We start from the raw sequence: 18,362 nt of genomic DNA on the forward strand, positions 1-18,362 counted from the left end.
TCAATGTATGTGCAGACCTTGAACAGCCATACAGCATTCACATGAGAAAAAAAAAAGACAAATGTGTTAAAACAACATAAATGCAAACAAAATGTAATAAGCCTACATGTTTTTAAGGCTCTGAGGTTCATGCTTGGAAACTGCAACTGCAAAATGATAGTGGATGATCTATCCCAGCGGTTATCTGTGCCCAGAGACATTGCATATGCAGTATACCAAAAAGCACCTTTTGCTTTATTAGTGTAAAACTATGGAAATACAGGTAGGTGAATATTTTAGGGGTGTTTCACAATCAAAAGTACCAAGGTGTTATTGACTTGAATCTCTATCCAGTTACCCTTTAGATTGGGGTGTCCAAACGACAGCCAACGGACCAAATCCAGCCCATTGCAAGATTTGTATGCGGCCCTCTGATGTAAGAGGGGACCCTGATGGGGATCCTGATGTAAGGAGAACTCTGATGGGGACCCTAATGTAAGGGGGGATTTTGATGGGGATCCTGATGCAAGCAGTGACTCTAATGGGGACCCTGATGTAAGGGGGACTCTAATGAGAACCGTGGTGTAAGGGGAGACTCCGATGGGACCCTGATGTAAGAAGTAGGAATGCACCGATACCATTTTTTTACGAGTACCGATACTTTTTTTTTAGTACTCGCTGATACCAATTACTGATACCTACCGCAACTGTTTTTTTTTTATCTTCGGCTGTCAGCAATGAAAAGTAGATTTTTAAAAAAAAAAATTGCGCTTTTTCAATGTGAAACGTTAAAAAAAAAAGGCAGGAAAATAATAATTAAATGGAGTAGAAAAGGGACTTAATTAAGGCTGATTAGAGTAAATGAATGGTTAATAAGGGGATAAACAGAGGAACATTTAATAAGGCAGAGGCAGCAGGGACCATTCGTATTGCGCTGCGCGACTCGCGCATGCGCAGTAGGGAACCGGGAAGTGAAGCCGCACGGCTTCACTTCCTGATTCCCTTACCGAAGATGGAGGCGGCAGCACCCGAGGACGGAGAGACGCTTCGGCCTCGGGTGCCGACATCGCGGGCGCCCTGGACAGGTAAGTGTCCATGTTTTAAAAGTCAGCAGCTGCAGTATTTGTAGCTGCTGACTTTTAAAAAATTTTTTTTCGGTGCCGCTCTGCTTTAACAACCATTAATTGCAGGTTTTTTTTTTACATTTCAGCTGTCAGTGGGGGAGATCCACTGACAGCTCAAACAACTGAGCCTGAAAGTATCGGTTTCAGGTATCGGTGCATTTGCACATGTACCGATACTCGTGCAAATGCTTAATATCAGCACCGATACTGGTATCGGTGCAACCCTAGTAAGAAGTGATTCTGATGGGGACCCTGATATACGGGGTAACTCTGATGAGGACCTTGAAGTAAGGGGGGGTCTGATGGGGACCCCGATGTAAGGGGGACTGTAATGAGAACTCTGATAGAAGGGGAGACTCTGATGGGGAACCTGATATAAGGGGGGACTCTGATGGGGACACTGATGTAAGGGGGAGCCTCTGGTGCAAGAGGGGACTTTGATAAAGACCCTGATGTAAAGGTTGACTCTGTTGGCGACCCTGATGTAAGGGGTGACTCGGATGGGGGCCTTGATGTAAGAGATGACTCTGATGGGGACGCTAATCTAAGGGATGACTTTTATTGGGACTCTGATGTAAGGAGTGACTCTGATGGGGAACCTGATGTAAGGGGGGGCTTTGATGGGGACACTGATGTAAGGGGGAGCCTCTGATGTAAGAGGGGACTTTGATAAAGACCCTGATGTAAAGGTTGACTCTGTTGGCGACCCTGGTGTAAGGGGTGACTCGGATGGGGACCTTGATGTGAGAGATGACTCTGATGGGGACGCTAATCTAAGGGATGACTTTTATTGGGACTCTGATGTAAGGAGTGACTCTGATGGGGAACCTGATGTAAGGGGGGGCTTTGATGGGGACACTGATGTAAGGGGGAGCCTCTGATGTAAGAGGGGACTTTGATAAAGACCCTGATGTAAAGGTTGACTCTGTTGGCGACCCTGGTGTAAGGGGTGACTCGGATGGGGACCTTGATGTAAGAGATGACTCTGATGGGGATGCTAATCTAAGGGGTGACTTTTATTGGGACTCTGATGTAAGGGGTGACTCTGATGAGGAACCTGATGTAAGGGCAGACACTGATGGGGACTCTGATGTAGAGGGTGACTCCGATGGTTACCCTGATGTAAGGGGTGCTCTGATGGAGACCCTTTTGTAGGGGGGGGGCACTGATGTAAGCAGCAAATTTGATGGGGATTCTGATGTAAGAGGTGACTCTGATGTAAGAGGTAACTCTGATGTAAGGGGTGACTCTGATGTAAGGGGTGACTCTGATATAAGGGGTAACTCTGATGGGGACCCCGATTTAAGGGGCACTTTGATGTATGGTGGACTTCAACAGGGGCCTTTGATGGGAACTTTTATGTAAGTGGCGATGGTCTCAGGTTTATTTTGAATTTCTTTGCTTAGCTGCTGAAGTTTTTCTCCATTGTTTTAAATCATAACATGCTGATTACAAAAAACTCATTCATTTAAATTTCATTGATTCAGTTATTAAACTATTTTTTTTATTTGTCCCATGGACATTTCTAATACATACAATGTGGCCCTCATACTAATAAATTTGGAGACCTCTGCTGTAGGTGAATAACTTGCTGTCCTTGGGACATTTTTCAAATTGGGGCTGGTTATGGTTAAATCAGGTTTGATCTGTCATCATCCTCGGATTACGTGAGAAATAATGACTCTTATCGGTCTCAATATTTCCAGCATGGAGCAGGCTTATGGCTATTATCAATACTCATGTGTTATCACTGTGGGATTTAATATGTATATGGGTTTGTACTTCCCTGAAATAAATAAGGCCAGGACAGCGGATTACTCAGACCATTGTGTATTGTACATACTGTTAGGAAAGATTTTATAAGCTGTTACTATGATGGGTGTTATACTGTTGCTGCCAATATAAACAGACACTTGAGGGCTTAAGGAGAGATTGTATATTGCTAAAATAAACTGCAGGCTGGACTTGATGTCTCTGAATGGGTAAAAGTAAAATAGATGAGCCTGAAGCACGTAGTAAAATCCTACAAAAACATGAAGGGGGTAAGGTACCCCTAAACATTGAAAAGATTGTTGATCAGTCTGGCTAATTTTAGCCAAATTTAAAAGACTGGCAGACATTTGCTTATCTTTAAACTAATTGCTACAACCTGCTATATTCTGCTCTCCAACATGGCTGTCAGGTGAACGCTATTAATGAGTGATAAATAGACTGATCCCTTTTCTTCCCAAAAGAGAGGGATTGTCATCAGCTTGTAAGCAGGTGCAGTTAGCTAGTCTGCCACTAGGTGGCTCTATTCCCAAACAGCATGGTAAAAGTTACAAGCAAGTGGTAACTCCCCTTTTAGAGAAGTCCTTCCTGCAGTGATGTCATAGGTGCGTCAGGGCCCATATACAAGCCATGTAGGGATTAGCCTTAGGGCATATGGGGCATGGGAGCCAAGTAGCTCACACATATGCAGATATAGTGGGCACAGCCAAGGCTGTGCTCAGGGCAGAATTCCCAGCAAAAGTGTGAAGAGTTCACTAGGAGCAACTGCAGAAATCCTATCCCTGGAACGACCACAGGAGAGTTGTGAGCTGGATGCCCAAGGCCTAATGGGCAAGACAGAGCCCTCTGAGTGAGTACTAATGACTCTGGGATCAGAAGAGAAACTGCAGGTAGCATACCCAGCTGGTAGAGCTATGGAGTGGGACTTGAAGGGAGAGACTATGGTAAGATGGCTGCTAAAGGTGCCGCATATGCTTTCACTTGTGACTACTGTGGACCGTCCCTTAAATGTGATTGTGTAATGTCAAGTTGTCCTTGTAATGTGACTGTAATGCCATTTCCTGAATACCACCAGTAAAGTGCAGCAAAACTACTTCTTGTGGAATTTCTTCCTTAGGGATATAAAGGTCTATGGCCAGGAATGTTGTGTGGAGGCCTCTGGCATGGAGCAGGGCACAAGATGGCGGAGGGTTTGGCCTCAGCAGGAGGGACAGTGTTCTAGCAGGGCTGGAATGGGGGTAGGGACCTGTGTTTTTGGTGCCAAATTCAGCCAACCATGAAGACCCTCTTACAAACTCAACCTAAAATTTTTCTACTACGTTGGAAATGTATGTGTATTGTAACCGTTACCCTCAAGGGCATCCTTTTTCTACCATGGTTGGTCCAGAGGCTCCTAGAACAATGAATAATCTCTTGCCTGATGGTGTCTACATAGTTCCACCATCAATGCTATTTAGAAGTATGTAAATACAACAATGAAGTGCAGCTCAACACACTAATGCATTCAATTATAATTTCCCAAAGTCCATAAACATATAATTAAGTCCATAAGCGCTATATAAGTACCTGAAATGAATAAAATATAATAAATATATATCCTATGGCAATAGGTGAAATCAAACCTCCTCTACAAATTCTTCAGCACCACAGTGTCTTCTAAAGCATATGACTTCAGTGCTCTTCCATCCCCAGGTGAATTACATGCTCACTTCCCAACAATAGGTAACTTGCATACCTCTTTAATAATTGCCACTGTATGCCATCTAAAACCAGCTCCTCTGTCCCTCCAATCAATAGAGAGGCTACCTCCTTACTCTTCCTCTCTGGCTCCCGCTCTCATGCAAAGTCACATGCAAACAATAGCGCAAACATAGTGTACTTCTGCATATAGACTTTAATATCCCCTAAGCATGGTAACACTTAACACAAAAACGAACACAGGATGAGATATAACAATCGTCCTTCGCCAACTCACCACCTTGACCGGTAAGTAAAGTGACGTCACAGGCTCGACTCCCCCTCATATACGCGTTGCGCCCTGTAATTGAGATTCTTCAGTAGGCCTACCGAAGAAGCCCATTAACAGGGCACTAATAGGCTCAATGTCTTCTGGTCCTGCCCAATACTTTCTGATTTTTTGACACAAGTCCGCCATTGGATTTATAAATTGACTGATTTAAAGATGCCATCGGAGGCACAGGCTTTTCTGCTGTCTTGGGCACAGATTTCGATGAAACTATATAAGCTATCCTTATTATTGCACCAACTAAATGTGGCAAAAGCTTGCATTTCATTGTACTGGAAGCGGGCGACTGCGCCACCTCTCAGTCTGTGCTTTGCTACTATCAGCCAACCATCGCAAAGAACGCTGCCATACAACATGGTTCTATTGGATGGAGTTCACCTGTTCTTCTGAATACAGAGAGATCATTGGTTCACAAACGTAGATGAGCCTTTTTGGAAAATATACCAAAGTCGAGGGATACTTTGTTGTTGAGAAGGGTTGCCCTATTGAAACTCCTGTCACATTGCTGTTAAAGTGGAAGTAAATCCTGATGGGTTTTACTTCCTTTTTTGTTCCCTGCAAAGTAAAAGCATAACGTGCTAGTACTTTTTTACCTGCAAACAAAGTCTGTGCTGTCCCCGCTGGAGGCCGCATCCATGTTTGTCCCTCTTCCTTCCAGGGCCGCAGATTCCGGCTCTGTAACTGGCCGGACTCGCGTAACGTCACTCCCTCGCATGTGCACGTGACCCGCCAGTCATGGCGCTCGCTTGTGAAGACATCATTGGCACAGTACAAAGTAAATATCTCCTAAACAGCGCACGTTTAGGAGATATTTACTGTACCTATAGGGAAGCCTTATTATAGGCTTCCCTACAGGTACAACTTGAAAATGGAGGTTTACAACTTCTTTAACAGTATGGCCACCCTGTAGGAAGGACCAAAATTTCCACAGCCAATACTGGGGGTTGGGATTTTTGTGGCTGACCACTATTTTTTTCTTGAAGGATAAAGTTAGCCTAATGGGTGTGTAGCGCACCCCCTTAAGGGCCACAGATGAATTGGGATCCTCCACCCTGCACAGCCAGGCACACCAAATTTTCACTGGCATTCCAGAGACAGAGAACAGTCCGTAACTTTGTTTTTTTTGTGGTTTATTGAGAGTTAATAACTTGGATGGGGATGGAAGGTTATGGGATGCCCACCTGACTTCAGTAACAACTCATAATAATATCATAATATCAACTTCAGGGACATTTTTCTACATAGAGTCTATATACAATCTCCTTGATACTCCTCTTGCACTTGACTTACTTGCAGTCTCCAGCTGGATCACTGTTAAGCGATCTGACAGGCACAGTCAGATTTAGCAGTAGCCCTTTGCAGGCAGGAACTTGAAGCCCCTTGTTGTGTAGAAGAACACAGTGATCAGCTTGTACTTTTTCCCTCCTGTGGCTACTGATCCCAACACCATTTCTTCAGGCACTGCCAACCCACCTGGCTGCAGCTGCCCCTTTCACTGGCTCTCCAGGCTAACTTCTCCCCACAGTCCTCCAGAATGACACTCACCAGCCCACCCGGCTGACGTTGCAGGAGATCTGCAAGAGAACGGATGAAGACTTGGCCCTGGTCTTCAGGGAGAACTGGCTACATGTAGCAGTCTCCCACCTTGTAAGTCCCCAGTAGTGCTGCTCTACTCACACTGTCCTTTCACTTGCTCCAGTGCCTCCAGGAAGTGCATCCTCCATGTGTTATAGCAGGATCCTTCCAGCACCTGAGCCCTGGCCCAGGGCCACCCCCCCCCCAGACTAATGGGTACCCTAGAGAGCCACCGACATTCTCCACAGCACTATATCTCCATTTTCCTCCCGACTGCCCTGCTGGGATGGCCCATGCCTATTTATGAGGTAAGCCTTGCCCCCTGCCAGCCCTTTAGTGGGGATTGGCTAAGGCCCTCATAAATATTCTAGGCAACTCCTCCTAACCTCCACCCACTAGCTCTAGAAGTTTCTACAACCTTCTAGACCAGGGGGGAGGCACCAGAGGAGCTGCCAGGATAAGTCATCCAGCCCTGACTCACTGAACACTGACCCAGATTCACAGCTTAGTCTTAGCCCTGAGCTAAACTAAATTTTCTCACACTAACAAATCTATACTACAGAACCTATCCTGCATCTAGCACACACTAGAGGGTTCTACAGGTGTATCCCCCATGGATACACATGCCTATTTGGGCAATCCAAGCCCATGCATGATAGTACCCAAATTGCTAAATAAAAAAACAAAAGGTATTTTGGTATTCAGAACATCTGACCATCTTCTGTTGTGTATCTGCAGCTTTAAAGGACTATTCTACCTTACCTATACAGTTACCTCCTCTGGAGCCATTTGCTAGTTACAAAAACAGGTGCTGATTCCTGTAGTATGCAGCTATTCATGCTTTCATCCTAAAGGAGTCCTTTACCCCTGTTTGGGGTTTTAAAGTGCCTGAAAATGTGCAAGGATCTATGAGAGAAGATGAGAATTTTTTTAGAGCAGCTTCAATGCACTAAAGAATAATAATCAATCAATGTGCCAGCCAGGAATGACTTTGAAAGCATTACAGCTTTCTGCTGGATAAATGAGAACACATGTTTAAAACAAGTTCCGAAGTCACAGATTACATTATCAAATTGGTTGTCAGAGCTCTCCTCAAGTCCCCCATTAAGAGGCAACCCTCCTTCATATCAGAGTTCCCCCTTCATATCAGAAGTCGCCTTCATATCCGAATCCCCACTTCACATAAGAAAACATCCTTCACACCTGGGCTATCTTTCATATCCTTTCACATCAGACTCCCCTTCACATCTGAGCCCCTCTTTACACCAGAGTCCCCCCTTCACATCAGAACCCGCCTTCATATCAGAGTGCCCCCTTCACATCAGAACCCGCCTTCATATCAGAGTCCCCCCTTCACATCAGAACCCGCCTTCATATCAGAGTCCCCCCCTTAACATCAGAACCCACTGTCAGAGGTGCGCGCACGTGTGCGGCGTTTGGCGCCATTAGGCCTATTTAGGTTAGCTGTGCACTCTGCTCGGTGCTGCCTATTCATCAGCTCCCCTTTGCCTTGCTCCTGTTACCTGTACCTGTGTTCCTGATCTCTTGACAAACCCGGCTTGCTACTCGGATACCCCTGACTTCTGCCTGCACCTAACCTTGGCCTGTTTGACTCCGCTTCTGCCTGCTCCTCTGTACCTCGCTGCCCGCCTGTTGCCGAACCCTGCCTGTGCCCTGACCTGCCTGCTCTGCTCCTGCTCAGCACCCGTTTTCCTGTGTTCCAGCCTACATACCTGCTCTTTAAGGACTGCCTACCTCCCAGCATCTGGATCCTACTGCCAGGCTCTCATACCATTCCGCACTCCCGTGCCCCCTGTTTATTCTACCAGGGGCCGCGAGTCGGACACGTAAGGGAGACCACCCTCTGCCCAAGTGGACTAACCGGTCAGGTACGTAGAAGTCTGATACCCACCTTCATATCAGAATCCCTCCTTAACATCAGAACCCAACTTCATATCAGCGTCCTGCCTTCCCATCAGAAGACGCTCCTCAGACCTGGGCCAACTTTCACATCAGACTCCACTTCAAATTTTAGCCCCCCTTCACATCACAGTCCCCTCTTCACATCAGAGTCCCCCCTTCAAATCAGAAGACCCCCTTCACATCTGGGCCCCCTTTCACATCAGAGCTCCTCCTTCACATCAACCCCCCCCATCACATCAGACCTCCCTTCACATCAGAGTCCCCTTTTACATTAGATGTTCTATCCACAGCATGGTTGGTACAGGGTGGGAGGCAGACAATATCTGGATGAAAGGTGGGAGGTAGAGCAGGTTCCATCCTGAATGCTGGGATGATCCTGGATGCTGCTGCTCTAGATCAGCATCATGTGTCTCCATGGAGTGATTGGGCTGTCCACCAGAGCAACAAATGACAACATGTATCCTTCCTGGCTGCTCATTGTCATTGGTAGTTATGGTGGTGGTGGCCAGCCCACCTGCATTATGGAATCGCACATATGGGACAAGTTACTGCGGGCAGGGTAAAATCTTGTAGTGCACTGGATGTTGCCTACAGTCTACAGTTTGGAGACCCCTGCTCTAAGTTTATTCTCCTATTTGTCTGAGCCACGAGGGGTCCCCAGGCTCCCCTACACCCATAGATCAAAAAGCTTTTTAAAGTGCAGAAAATTTGATGTTCCCGTATATAACTGGATACTAGGCAACTCAACTGTGGAACTCTCTCTTGATCCTTGAAGGCATGTGTCAACGTACATACCGACTTTATCTACAGGGTGCTACACAATCATTTCCGGACATCTTTAGCTTTCAAAGCATCATCCTGAAGCTTCTATATACTGTACACTTGTACAGCATCATGTATACGCACCCAGAGGGACCTTGTCTTTGTATTGCACAATGGTATGTACCTCGATACTCGCCTTGAGTTTATTTGTATTGTTTACTCAACTTTACATAAAAACTTATTGAAAATGAAATATGCACACTTTAGCTTTGGGGGTCTGGGGGCAAGGCTTATGTATGGCTTTGGTGCAGAGGGATCAGGCGACACAAGCTTTCCTTAAAACTTTCATTTTCTGTTGTGAGGAATCTGCAGTGGAAAATAATTTTAAACAGTCTTCCAAAATCCACTTTAACAACTAAGCACCTGGTCCACATCCAACATGCTGGTGACCAATCACTGAAACCTGCTAAAAGGAATGCTGTGCTGCCCCAGATTAACTCCATAGAGGCATGCATAGGCACACCCATGCCTGGGCACACCCTAATCACCCCATGTGCAGATTTCCCCCTGCTTTCTGTCTCCTCCTGCAGTGCTGCCAGTTCCCTCCTCTCCTCTCCACTCAGCTGCTGCGGGGGATGTTCCAGAATGGAGAGTAGGGGAAGGGACCAGTAAATATTTCATTTATCTGCACCTTCCTTTTCTGGATGAACACAATGAGTAATCTGTACTGATCACTCCTGTGTTCATTGTTGACTGTAGCATAGTAAACTGTTTACTGTGATTCAGTTTGTGAATGAACAGGAAGCCGCTCAGCACAGAGCACTTCCCATTCGTTCACTGTCCAGGCTGCAGAGAAAGGGACTGGAGAAGCTCTGTTCTCAGTCCCTTTTTCTGTCTCAAAAGTGAGACATCAGGGCATGTTTAGACCCTTGATATTTCACCAAAGCCCCCCAATGGGGCTCCAAAAAAAATTGTAAAAAAATAAAAATAAAGTAATATTGTACAAAATAAGTAAAAAAAATAAAAAATGTTTTAAATAATAAAAATAAAAAACTACTGACACCTTCCACTACCCTACTGACACCAATCTCTGCTCTTCTGACACCGTCCATTGCTCTGTGTTTGTGATCTGGGGTGTACACCCAAATGCAATAGGCTGTGCACACCAATGCCAGCATGCTGATCACATGCAGAGAAATTCCTTCTTCTCATCACCAGGTACGTATCCGGGCTGTCCCTAGACTGTCCCTTCTCCGCAGGAACCTGTGCCTAGGCTTAGCCTATCTGTCCCTCAAAAACAGGTCTCTCGCCCTACTTAATTTCACCATACTGCAGAACTCCCCTCATTGCCAAAGCAGGGGTTATAATTGACTCCTCTCCCCCAAATATGGCTGCCAAAATCTTGTGAGAATTCTGTATCCTATCAGACACAAGCTCCCCCCAAGATGGCGCCCAAAGTCCTGTGCAGCTTGAATCCCGTACAGAGGACAAGTCAGTTCTCTGCAAGGGTTCCCTAGCACCAGAGATAGCAGCCCTGTGACTGTTAACCTGACAGAGCCGCAGCCCCACACCTCAGCTTAAAGGGTAACACCACTCTTGTGAAAAAACAAATATGAAGCAAAAAAAAAAAAAAGAATATAGCATATACAATTGTTACACAAGCCTTGCTTTCCACCTACCACAGATATACTGCAGCAGAGCGGCACCAATACGTCCGATCATGTACATGTATGTGATCTGGCTCTTTCGCGTAGGGGGCATGTGCACATGCGCCCGCTGCTCAGGCTGTGCTGCCGTTCCTCCAGCACATCCCGATCAGCAGGTCCCGATCAATGATTTGAGGTCAGGACCTGCCGATTGGCTGAATGAATGACAGAAGAGAGCCCTGTGTTGGTAAACAACACAGGGCTCTCTACAAATGGCAGTAAAGTGCTGTTTTTTTTCTCCCTGCAAAGCAGGGAGTAAAATCCAGCACATTGCTTAGTAAAAAGTACACACATTACACATTGTTAGGCACACAGTTAACCCTTTGATTGCCCCTAAATGTTAACCCCTTCCCAGGCCAGTGTCATTATTACAGTGACAGAGTATATTATTAGCACTGACCACTGTATTAGTGTCACTAATGATATCAGTGTCTTTAAGTCAGCTCCCACCCAGCATCAGCTAGTGTCAAATTGTCCGCCGCACTATCACAGTCCTACTATAAGTCGCTGATCACCGCCATTACTAGTATAAAAATGTAAAAAATTCCAGTATCTATAACATAGTTTGTAGGCACTATAACTTTCACGCAAACCAATAATATACACTTATACCACGTACACACAAGCGGACTTTTCAGCATCAAAGGTCCGACAGTCTTTCCGACGGACTTTCGATGGAGTTACGACGGACTTTCGAACGACCGGAATTGCCCACACACGAACGGACTAAAGTCCGTTCGAAAGTCCGTTGGTTTGAACGTGATGACGTACAAAGGGACTAGAAAAAGGAAGTTCATAGCCAGTAGCCAATAGCTGCCCTTGTGTCCTTTTTTGTCCGTCGGACTAGCATACAGACGAATGGATTTTTCAGCCGGACTCGAGTCCGTTGGAAAGATTTGAAACATGTTCCAAATCAAAAGTTCGTCTGATTTTCGACAGAAAAAGTCCGCTGAAGGTCCGATGAAGCCCACACGTGGTCGGATTGTCTGACGGATTTGTTCCGTCGGACCAATCCGGTCAAAAAGTCCGGTCGTGTGTACACGGCTTTATTGGGATTTTTTTTACCAAAGACATGTAGCAGAATACATTTTGTCCTAAATGTATGACTAAATTAGATTTTTACATTTTTTTAATTGGATATGTTTTATAGCAGAAAGTAAAAAAATATTGTTTTTTTTTTTTTTTCAAAACTTTCGTTTTTTTTTTTGTTTAAATTATAAAAAATAAGAAAAAAACAATGGTGATGATCAAATACCACCAAAAGAAAACTCTATTTGTTGGGAAAAAAAATATATACATTTTGTTTGGGTACAGCGTCGCATGACTGCGCAATTACCAGTTAAATTAGCACAGTGCAGAATAGCAAAAAATGACCTGGTCATGAAGGGGGTAAAACCTGCTGGAGCTCGGGTGGGTAATGTTATTAAAAAATTACCTTTCCATTTTTTCTGTAAAATTCAATGAAATAAGGCAACCTGGATGGAGGCTGCCCCCCAAAAATGTAATTTCCTGCTTGTGTGACTGGCTCACTGATTTTCCCAGAAGTATGCACTGATATAAGCCACATTTTAGACATCCCCTGCAATATGAATTACAATTTTAGTTAAAGGGGCAAAATATTTCTAAGGGGATGTAGACCCTGCAGCTTTTTCTCATCAGAACACTGAGAGTGCAACAGGTGCTTTTAATGAACCAGTCACTCCCACTCAGAATCAATCTTCACGGAAATATGCTATTAGTATTGTTAAAGTATTTCACACTAAGAGTTAAGGGGCAGTAAAACACTGCAGTTGAGCTGAATTACTGCCCCCTTGTGTGACTCATTCAAGTGAATGGAGCCATTCTGTAAGTGCCCCACAATCAAATGCAGTGCATGCTCTTGCAGCATGCCATCATTGGATTCAAGGTGTTAAAGTAGGCAGTAAGGAGGCAAGAGGCATTATTGCACAACTTTCTCTTCAGAGATCAAAGCATATGTGAACAAACCCTGAGAAAAAAATCAGAGCCTCCTGCATATTATTGCTGTCTGTGTGCCCATAAGTAAGATAAAGATATCAAGAAAAACCTTCCTCTACTTCTACAACACATACACCTTATACTTCAATACAGAAAGATAAGACTACAGATGTCTCTTACCTTGAATTTTTGGATCCTTTAAAATGTAATTTCTTCACCAAATTGTCTTGCTTGATTGTGAGTTTCACCTTTTCACCATAACGGTTAAGACGTCTTGTTTCATTTGTGTTTTGGAGGGCGGTTTCCCCATGGCTAGCATTTTTTAATTCACGAATGGTTGCGTTGATTTCCAAGACCAATGTTTGATTCCCTTGTGACTCATGAATCAAGTTCAGGTGCTGGCCCTGCCCTTGCAGACCCAAAAATCCAACCAGCCACATTAAAATAGTCTTAGTGACCAAAACCATTGTGGCCAAGTCGTACAGATAAGAGAACACTTGGGTTACAGGAATGTTAAGAGAAAGACAAAGCTTACAGTAGAACACACAGAGGTGAGGAATGACAAGCTAAAATATGTAGACAAGGGAGGCAATGAGAAGAAACTGGAATTGAGTGAGCTTGCTCAGAAATAAACACCACAAAAAATACCTAAATTTGGACTGAGAAGTGAGAGCAAGCAAAAAAACATTCAAAACAGTGGAAATGTAGTATAGAGAAGAAAATCATAAAGAATGCAGCTGGGTGTAGGCAGCAATGAGAATGATGCACACAGTAGGCAGAGAACTTACAGAATGATTTACAGAGATTTCACAGAGGGATGGAAAAGTGGAAATATAAGAGAACTTACAGAATGGCCTACAGAGATCCTACAAAGGGATGTAAATATAAGAGAACATACAGGATTACCTACAGAGATCCCAAAGAGGGATATGAATATACAAGAGCCTAAACAATGACCTACAGAGGTCTCAAAGATGGATGGAAATAAAAGAGAACTTATAGAATGGCCAAAAGCAATCCCAAAGAGTAATGGAAACACGAGAACTTACAGAGATCCCACAGAGGGATGTAAGTTTACAAGAACCTACAGAATGACTTACAGGGATTCCACAGAGAGGTTGAAATATATCAGAACTTACAGAATGATCTATGGGGACCATAAGTGGAATGTAAGTATGCAAGAACCTATAGAATGGCTTACAGAGATATCTAACTATACAAGAACCTGCAGAATGACCTACAAAGATTCCACAAATGGATTGAAATATACACAAACCTACAGAGGTTCCCACAAAGGAATGTAAGCATAAAAGAACATATAGAATTACCTACAGAGATTTCTAAATATTGAAGAACATACAGAATGACCTACAGAGTTCCCAAAGAGACATGTAGGTAGATGAGAACCTACAGAATGACCTACAGAGATTCCACAGAGGAATGTAAGCATATGAAGACTTAAAGAATGACTTACAGGGATCCCACAGGGAGATGTAAATCTATCAGAACCTACAGAATGACCTACAGGGACCCTAAAGTGAAATGTAAGTATGCAAAAACCTACAGACTGACCTACAGAGACATCTAAATGTACAAGAACCTACAGAATGACCTCTACAAAGACCCCACAAAGGGATTGAAGTACAAGAACCATCAGAGATCCTACAAAGGAATGTAAGCATACAACAACATACAGAATTACCTACAGAGATCCCACAAAGGAATGTGAGTATATGAATACTTACAGAATGACCTACAGAGATATTTAACAATTGAAGAACTTACAGAATGACCAACAGAGTTCCCACAGAGGAATGTAAGTATATGAAGTCTAACAGGATGACCTACAGAGATATCTAACTATTGAAGAACTTACAGAATGACCTACAGAGATTCCACAGGGAGATGTAAGTATATGAGAACTTACAGAATGAACTACAGGGATCCCACAGAGAGATATAAGTATATGAGAACTTACAGAGTGACCTACAGATATTCTACACAGGGATCTAAATATAAAATAACTTATAGAATAGTATAGAAAAAAAACTTACTAAATTAAAAAGACGGATGCAGTAGATGGAAACCTTACAGAAGGAGATAAGCAGGAGACAGAAAACATTTTGGATGACATAGGGCAGGAGAGTCAACTACACAGACAGGAAGAAGGTAGCTTACCAAAGAGTCGGCACCCAAAATGACAGCATACAGAATGATATAGGTAGCACAAAGATGGGTACAGAAGGATGTAGACAGGGAAGATAGAAATGGAAATAATTCATAGAGTGGACACAGGAGAAATTAAATCTAAAATGATGGCTGATAGCACAGAGATAAGATAGAAAGAAATAGACAATCTGAAAACCGGTAAAATGGGAAACCACATGAGAAAGACTGGAGAAAGACAATTAGACTAGGGTGCAGAATTATTAAATAAAGAGTTAGAGAGGAGGGAGTTAGTACAGAGGGATGCAAATGTGTCTGAGGGTTAATAGAAGATGAAAGAGTGAACAAACTGTCAGATGCTAATTCCTATTCCTCTTCCTCTCTCTCCCTCTCAGTTTCTGAGACTTAGTACAGAAATCTTTTTAATTCCTTCTCCTCTTACACTGTGCAGCTTTCACTGCTCGCCAATGGCCGGCCAGCTCTGCCTGTGCCCCCCTCCCTTCTTCTCACCCTATCAGCACCATCAAAGGGAATTTAGGATTACAGGTGCTTAAGACGACTGGGGGCGCATTGAACTCTGTAATATAAAGGCAGACATCAGGAAAAACTCATTTTTTAAAATTTTCCGATAGCAGCAAAGAATCTCAGGTCTAGCTTAGCACTGTTTGTGTTGTTCAGAAGTGGTTACTGTTACTTTAAGGTTCATTTGCATGTGTTGCCATAACAGTGCCATGGAAAAAGATTCCTCTCTGGTCCCCGGCCGGCCAAGTGCCATGCTGGGAGGTGCCGCCTCCATCCCCATTTCAATGCTCCATACAAAGGGGCAGATGGCGATTATGTGGCATTGGGACACAACAGATATTGTTGACGTGTAAACCTGTCTCTTTCAGCCACACTGCATTTTAACAAGGGGGACGCTGGGAGACAAAGAAAGATGGAGAAATGGGGACAGGGGGACACACAAAGAGACAAAAAGACAGGAAAATACAGTGTGAAAGCCTCATGGAATGGGAGGGATCATGAAAAAGCATTAGGACCTATTTTTAAAGGGGTGAAATCAACATTTTTAATTTTTTTTAAATTGAACCTTGTGGTCTGTTCATGAAAATTGAGTAGTTGTCTTTCTTTTTTATTCCACTACTTTTGGGGCTTGTGTACAGTTGTTTTAAAAAAAAATGCAGTTGAGCTGTGGATTTACCACCTCCCCTCCTGAATTCCAGGAATGGGTATTTTTGCATAGATACGAATGGACCAATGTAATTATGTATATATAACATCCCTGTCCGATCCCCGTGGAACCTGAAAATGCCCAAGATAGGCACTGCTATTTTAGTCATTTCCACTAGCTGCTGGGTCCTGAGTCAGGTGGCTGCCCTGCTGCAATGTGACCACAGGAGGTTATCCGCTTGGCATTCCAAAATCAGACACAGGCTCCCCAAAGATGGCCGCTAGCAGCCAAATGCAGAAGAGAAGTCAGTCATCTGTAGGATTCCTCTAGTGCCAGATGTAAGCAGCGATTATGCGACCACTATGCTAACGTCTGGCTGCTATTGTGGAAGTCAGCTAGTGATCTGAGGATTACTCCCTAACTTCCTGCTTGATCACCCACTCAAGTAGTTGTTCCATTTGTTGGGACATCGGTGGCTACACACAGCAGAACCCTCATATATGCTAAGTATTGTGTAGGTACAATAGTTACAGGTTTTATGTCACGTCATTCGTCATGTCACTCCAGAAGGACTGCACCACCTTTATTCAGGCATACAGATGCAGAATCTACTTCCTGGAATGAGATGCTGCCTTAAGCTTCATTCAGATGGGTGGCCACCAGTGAGAATCTGTGATTTTTGCAGGTGGAGAATAAGGATGAGCTCTGGCGTGTTCGCAAGCTGCACGTGTCAAGCCCGCCAGGAAGTCGGCACTGTGCTGCGCTAATCACAGGCATTTCCTGATCTCTGCAGCCGCACATCGGGAAATGTCTCACTGCTTGTGATTAGCGCTGTGCAGTGCCGACTTCCTGGCGGGCTCGGCACGTGCAGCTTGCGAACACGCCAGAGTTCATCCTTAGTGGAGAAATTAGGCCCATTCACGCATTGTGTTCAAACATCTACGTCCAGCAGCCACACAGCCAAGTTATCTGTGTCCAGCAGCCACACAGCTAAGTTTGTATCCTGTATAAATTTGGCCACTATTTGCATGTAACTGTTCTTACCAGCAGTTATATATTATTAGGGCCTTTGACTGGCCTTGGACACAAAAAGTTTGCACCTAAGCACAGAGGTTTTGGCAGCATATAAAGTGGACACAGCTATTCATCCACTTTGTATGCTGCCATTGCATGGAGTGCTGCTGTGTCCAGATGTAGAGTTTAGCTGCATTTGAACGCAGCCTAATTGTAAATTAAACAGAGAGCTCACTGGCACAGTGTAAGATCCTCAAAAAATCTTGATTTGGTGAAAATAAATTCCTTTTTAAATCATAAGAAGTGATAAAAAGACACACTTCTCTCATTTCCATAAGAAATTTCCATAAGGAACCTCTCATCAACCAAGGAATACACTCATCTGTCCATTAGTGCTCCATTTGAAGGCCAACTTCTAATATACTGGCTAATGTACTTTGCGGCAGCACTTCTTCATCAGAGCTAACTCCTTAGTATTTCATTGCAAGGGTGGACAACCATGGCACTCCAAGCTGTTGGGAAGCGTCAAGTTCCATGAGGCATTGTAAGAGTCCGACAGCCACAGGCATGACTCCCAGAGGCTGAGGCATGATGGGATTTGTAGTTTCACCACAACTGGAGTGCCAAGTTTGCCTACCCCTAGCCTATTGGCTGGTCATAATTCTCTATTTTTGCCTATTGGAAGGGTGGGCAACCATGGCACTCCAAGCTGTATATGTGAAACTTCAAGTTCCATGAGGCATTGCAAGAGTGTGACAGCCACAGGCATGACTCCCAGAGGCGGAGGCATGATGGGATTTGTGGTTTCACCACAACTGGAGTGCCAGGGTTGCCTACCCCTAGCCTATTGGCTGGTCATAGTTCTCTAGTTAAAACAGGATAAAACTGTGAAAGGAATTTTTGCACTAAGGTTTTTTTTTTTACAGCTTTTCCTATTTTTTTTTGCAACATTTGTTTTGTCTTCTTGACATTTTACTAATTAGCAGAAAACCCCTTGGCATGCTGGGAGAACCTATATATTTGGGTGGAGTCAGGTGATCAGTGTTCTTTGCCACCTGGACGGCTGTCTGGGTGGACGTGTGTTGTATTGCCCGAGTTGCTATGCTGGAGTTTGGGCCTATTCTGGGCTCATCTGGCTGCTAGGCTGTCTGAGGGCCTATTCAGAAGCAAGAGATCAGCATAGGATGGGGATT

At 44.2% G+C, this 18,362-nt stretch overlaps 1 protein-coding gene across 2 annotated transcripts in view; it reads right to left on the bottom strand.

Moving 5' to 3' along the window:
* LTBP4 (latent transforming growth factor beta binding protein 4) overlaps positions 1-14,075 on the bottom strand; it is a 288,242-nt gene extending 274,167 nt beyond the window's left edge. Inside the window, exon 1 of one of the 2 annotated variants that reach the window (XM_073598500.1) lies at positions 13,002-14,075. In XM_073598500.1, coding sequence (XP_073454601.1) covers positions 13,002-13,288 — 287 coding nt within the window. In that variant the 5' untranslated portion in view covers positions 13,289-14,075. The remainder of the gene's footprint in view (positions 1-13,001) is intronic. The other variant, XM_073598501.1, reaches the window with a different exon arrangement.
* Positions 14,076-18,362: the final 4,287 nt, after the last annotated feature.

This window comes from Aquarana catesbeiana, linkage group LG09, assembly GCF_042186555.1.
Source record: "Aquarana catesbeiana isolate 2022-GZ linkage group LG09, ASM4218655v1, whole genome shotgun sequence".
NCBI lineage: Eukaryota > Metazoa > Chordata > Amphibia > Anura > Ranidae > Aquarana > Aquarana catesbeiana.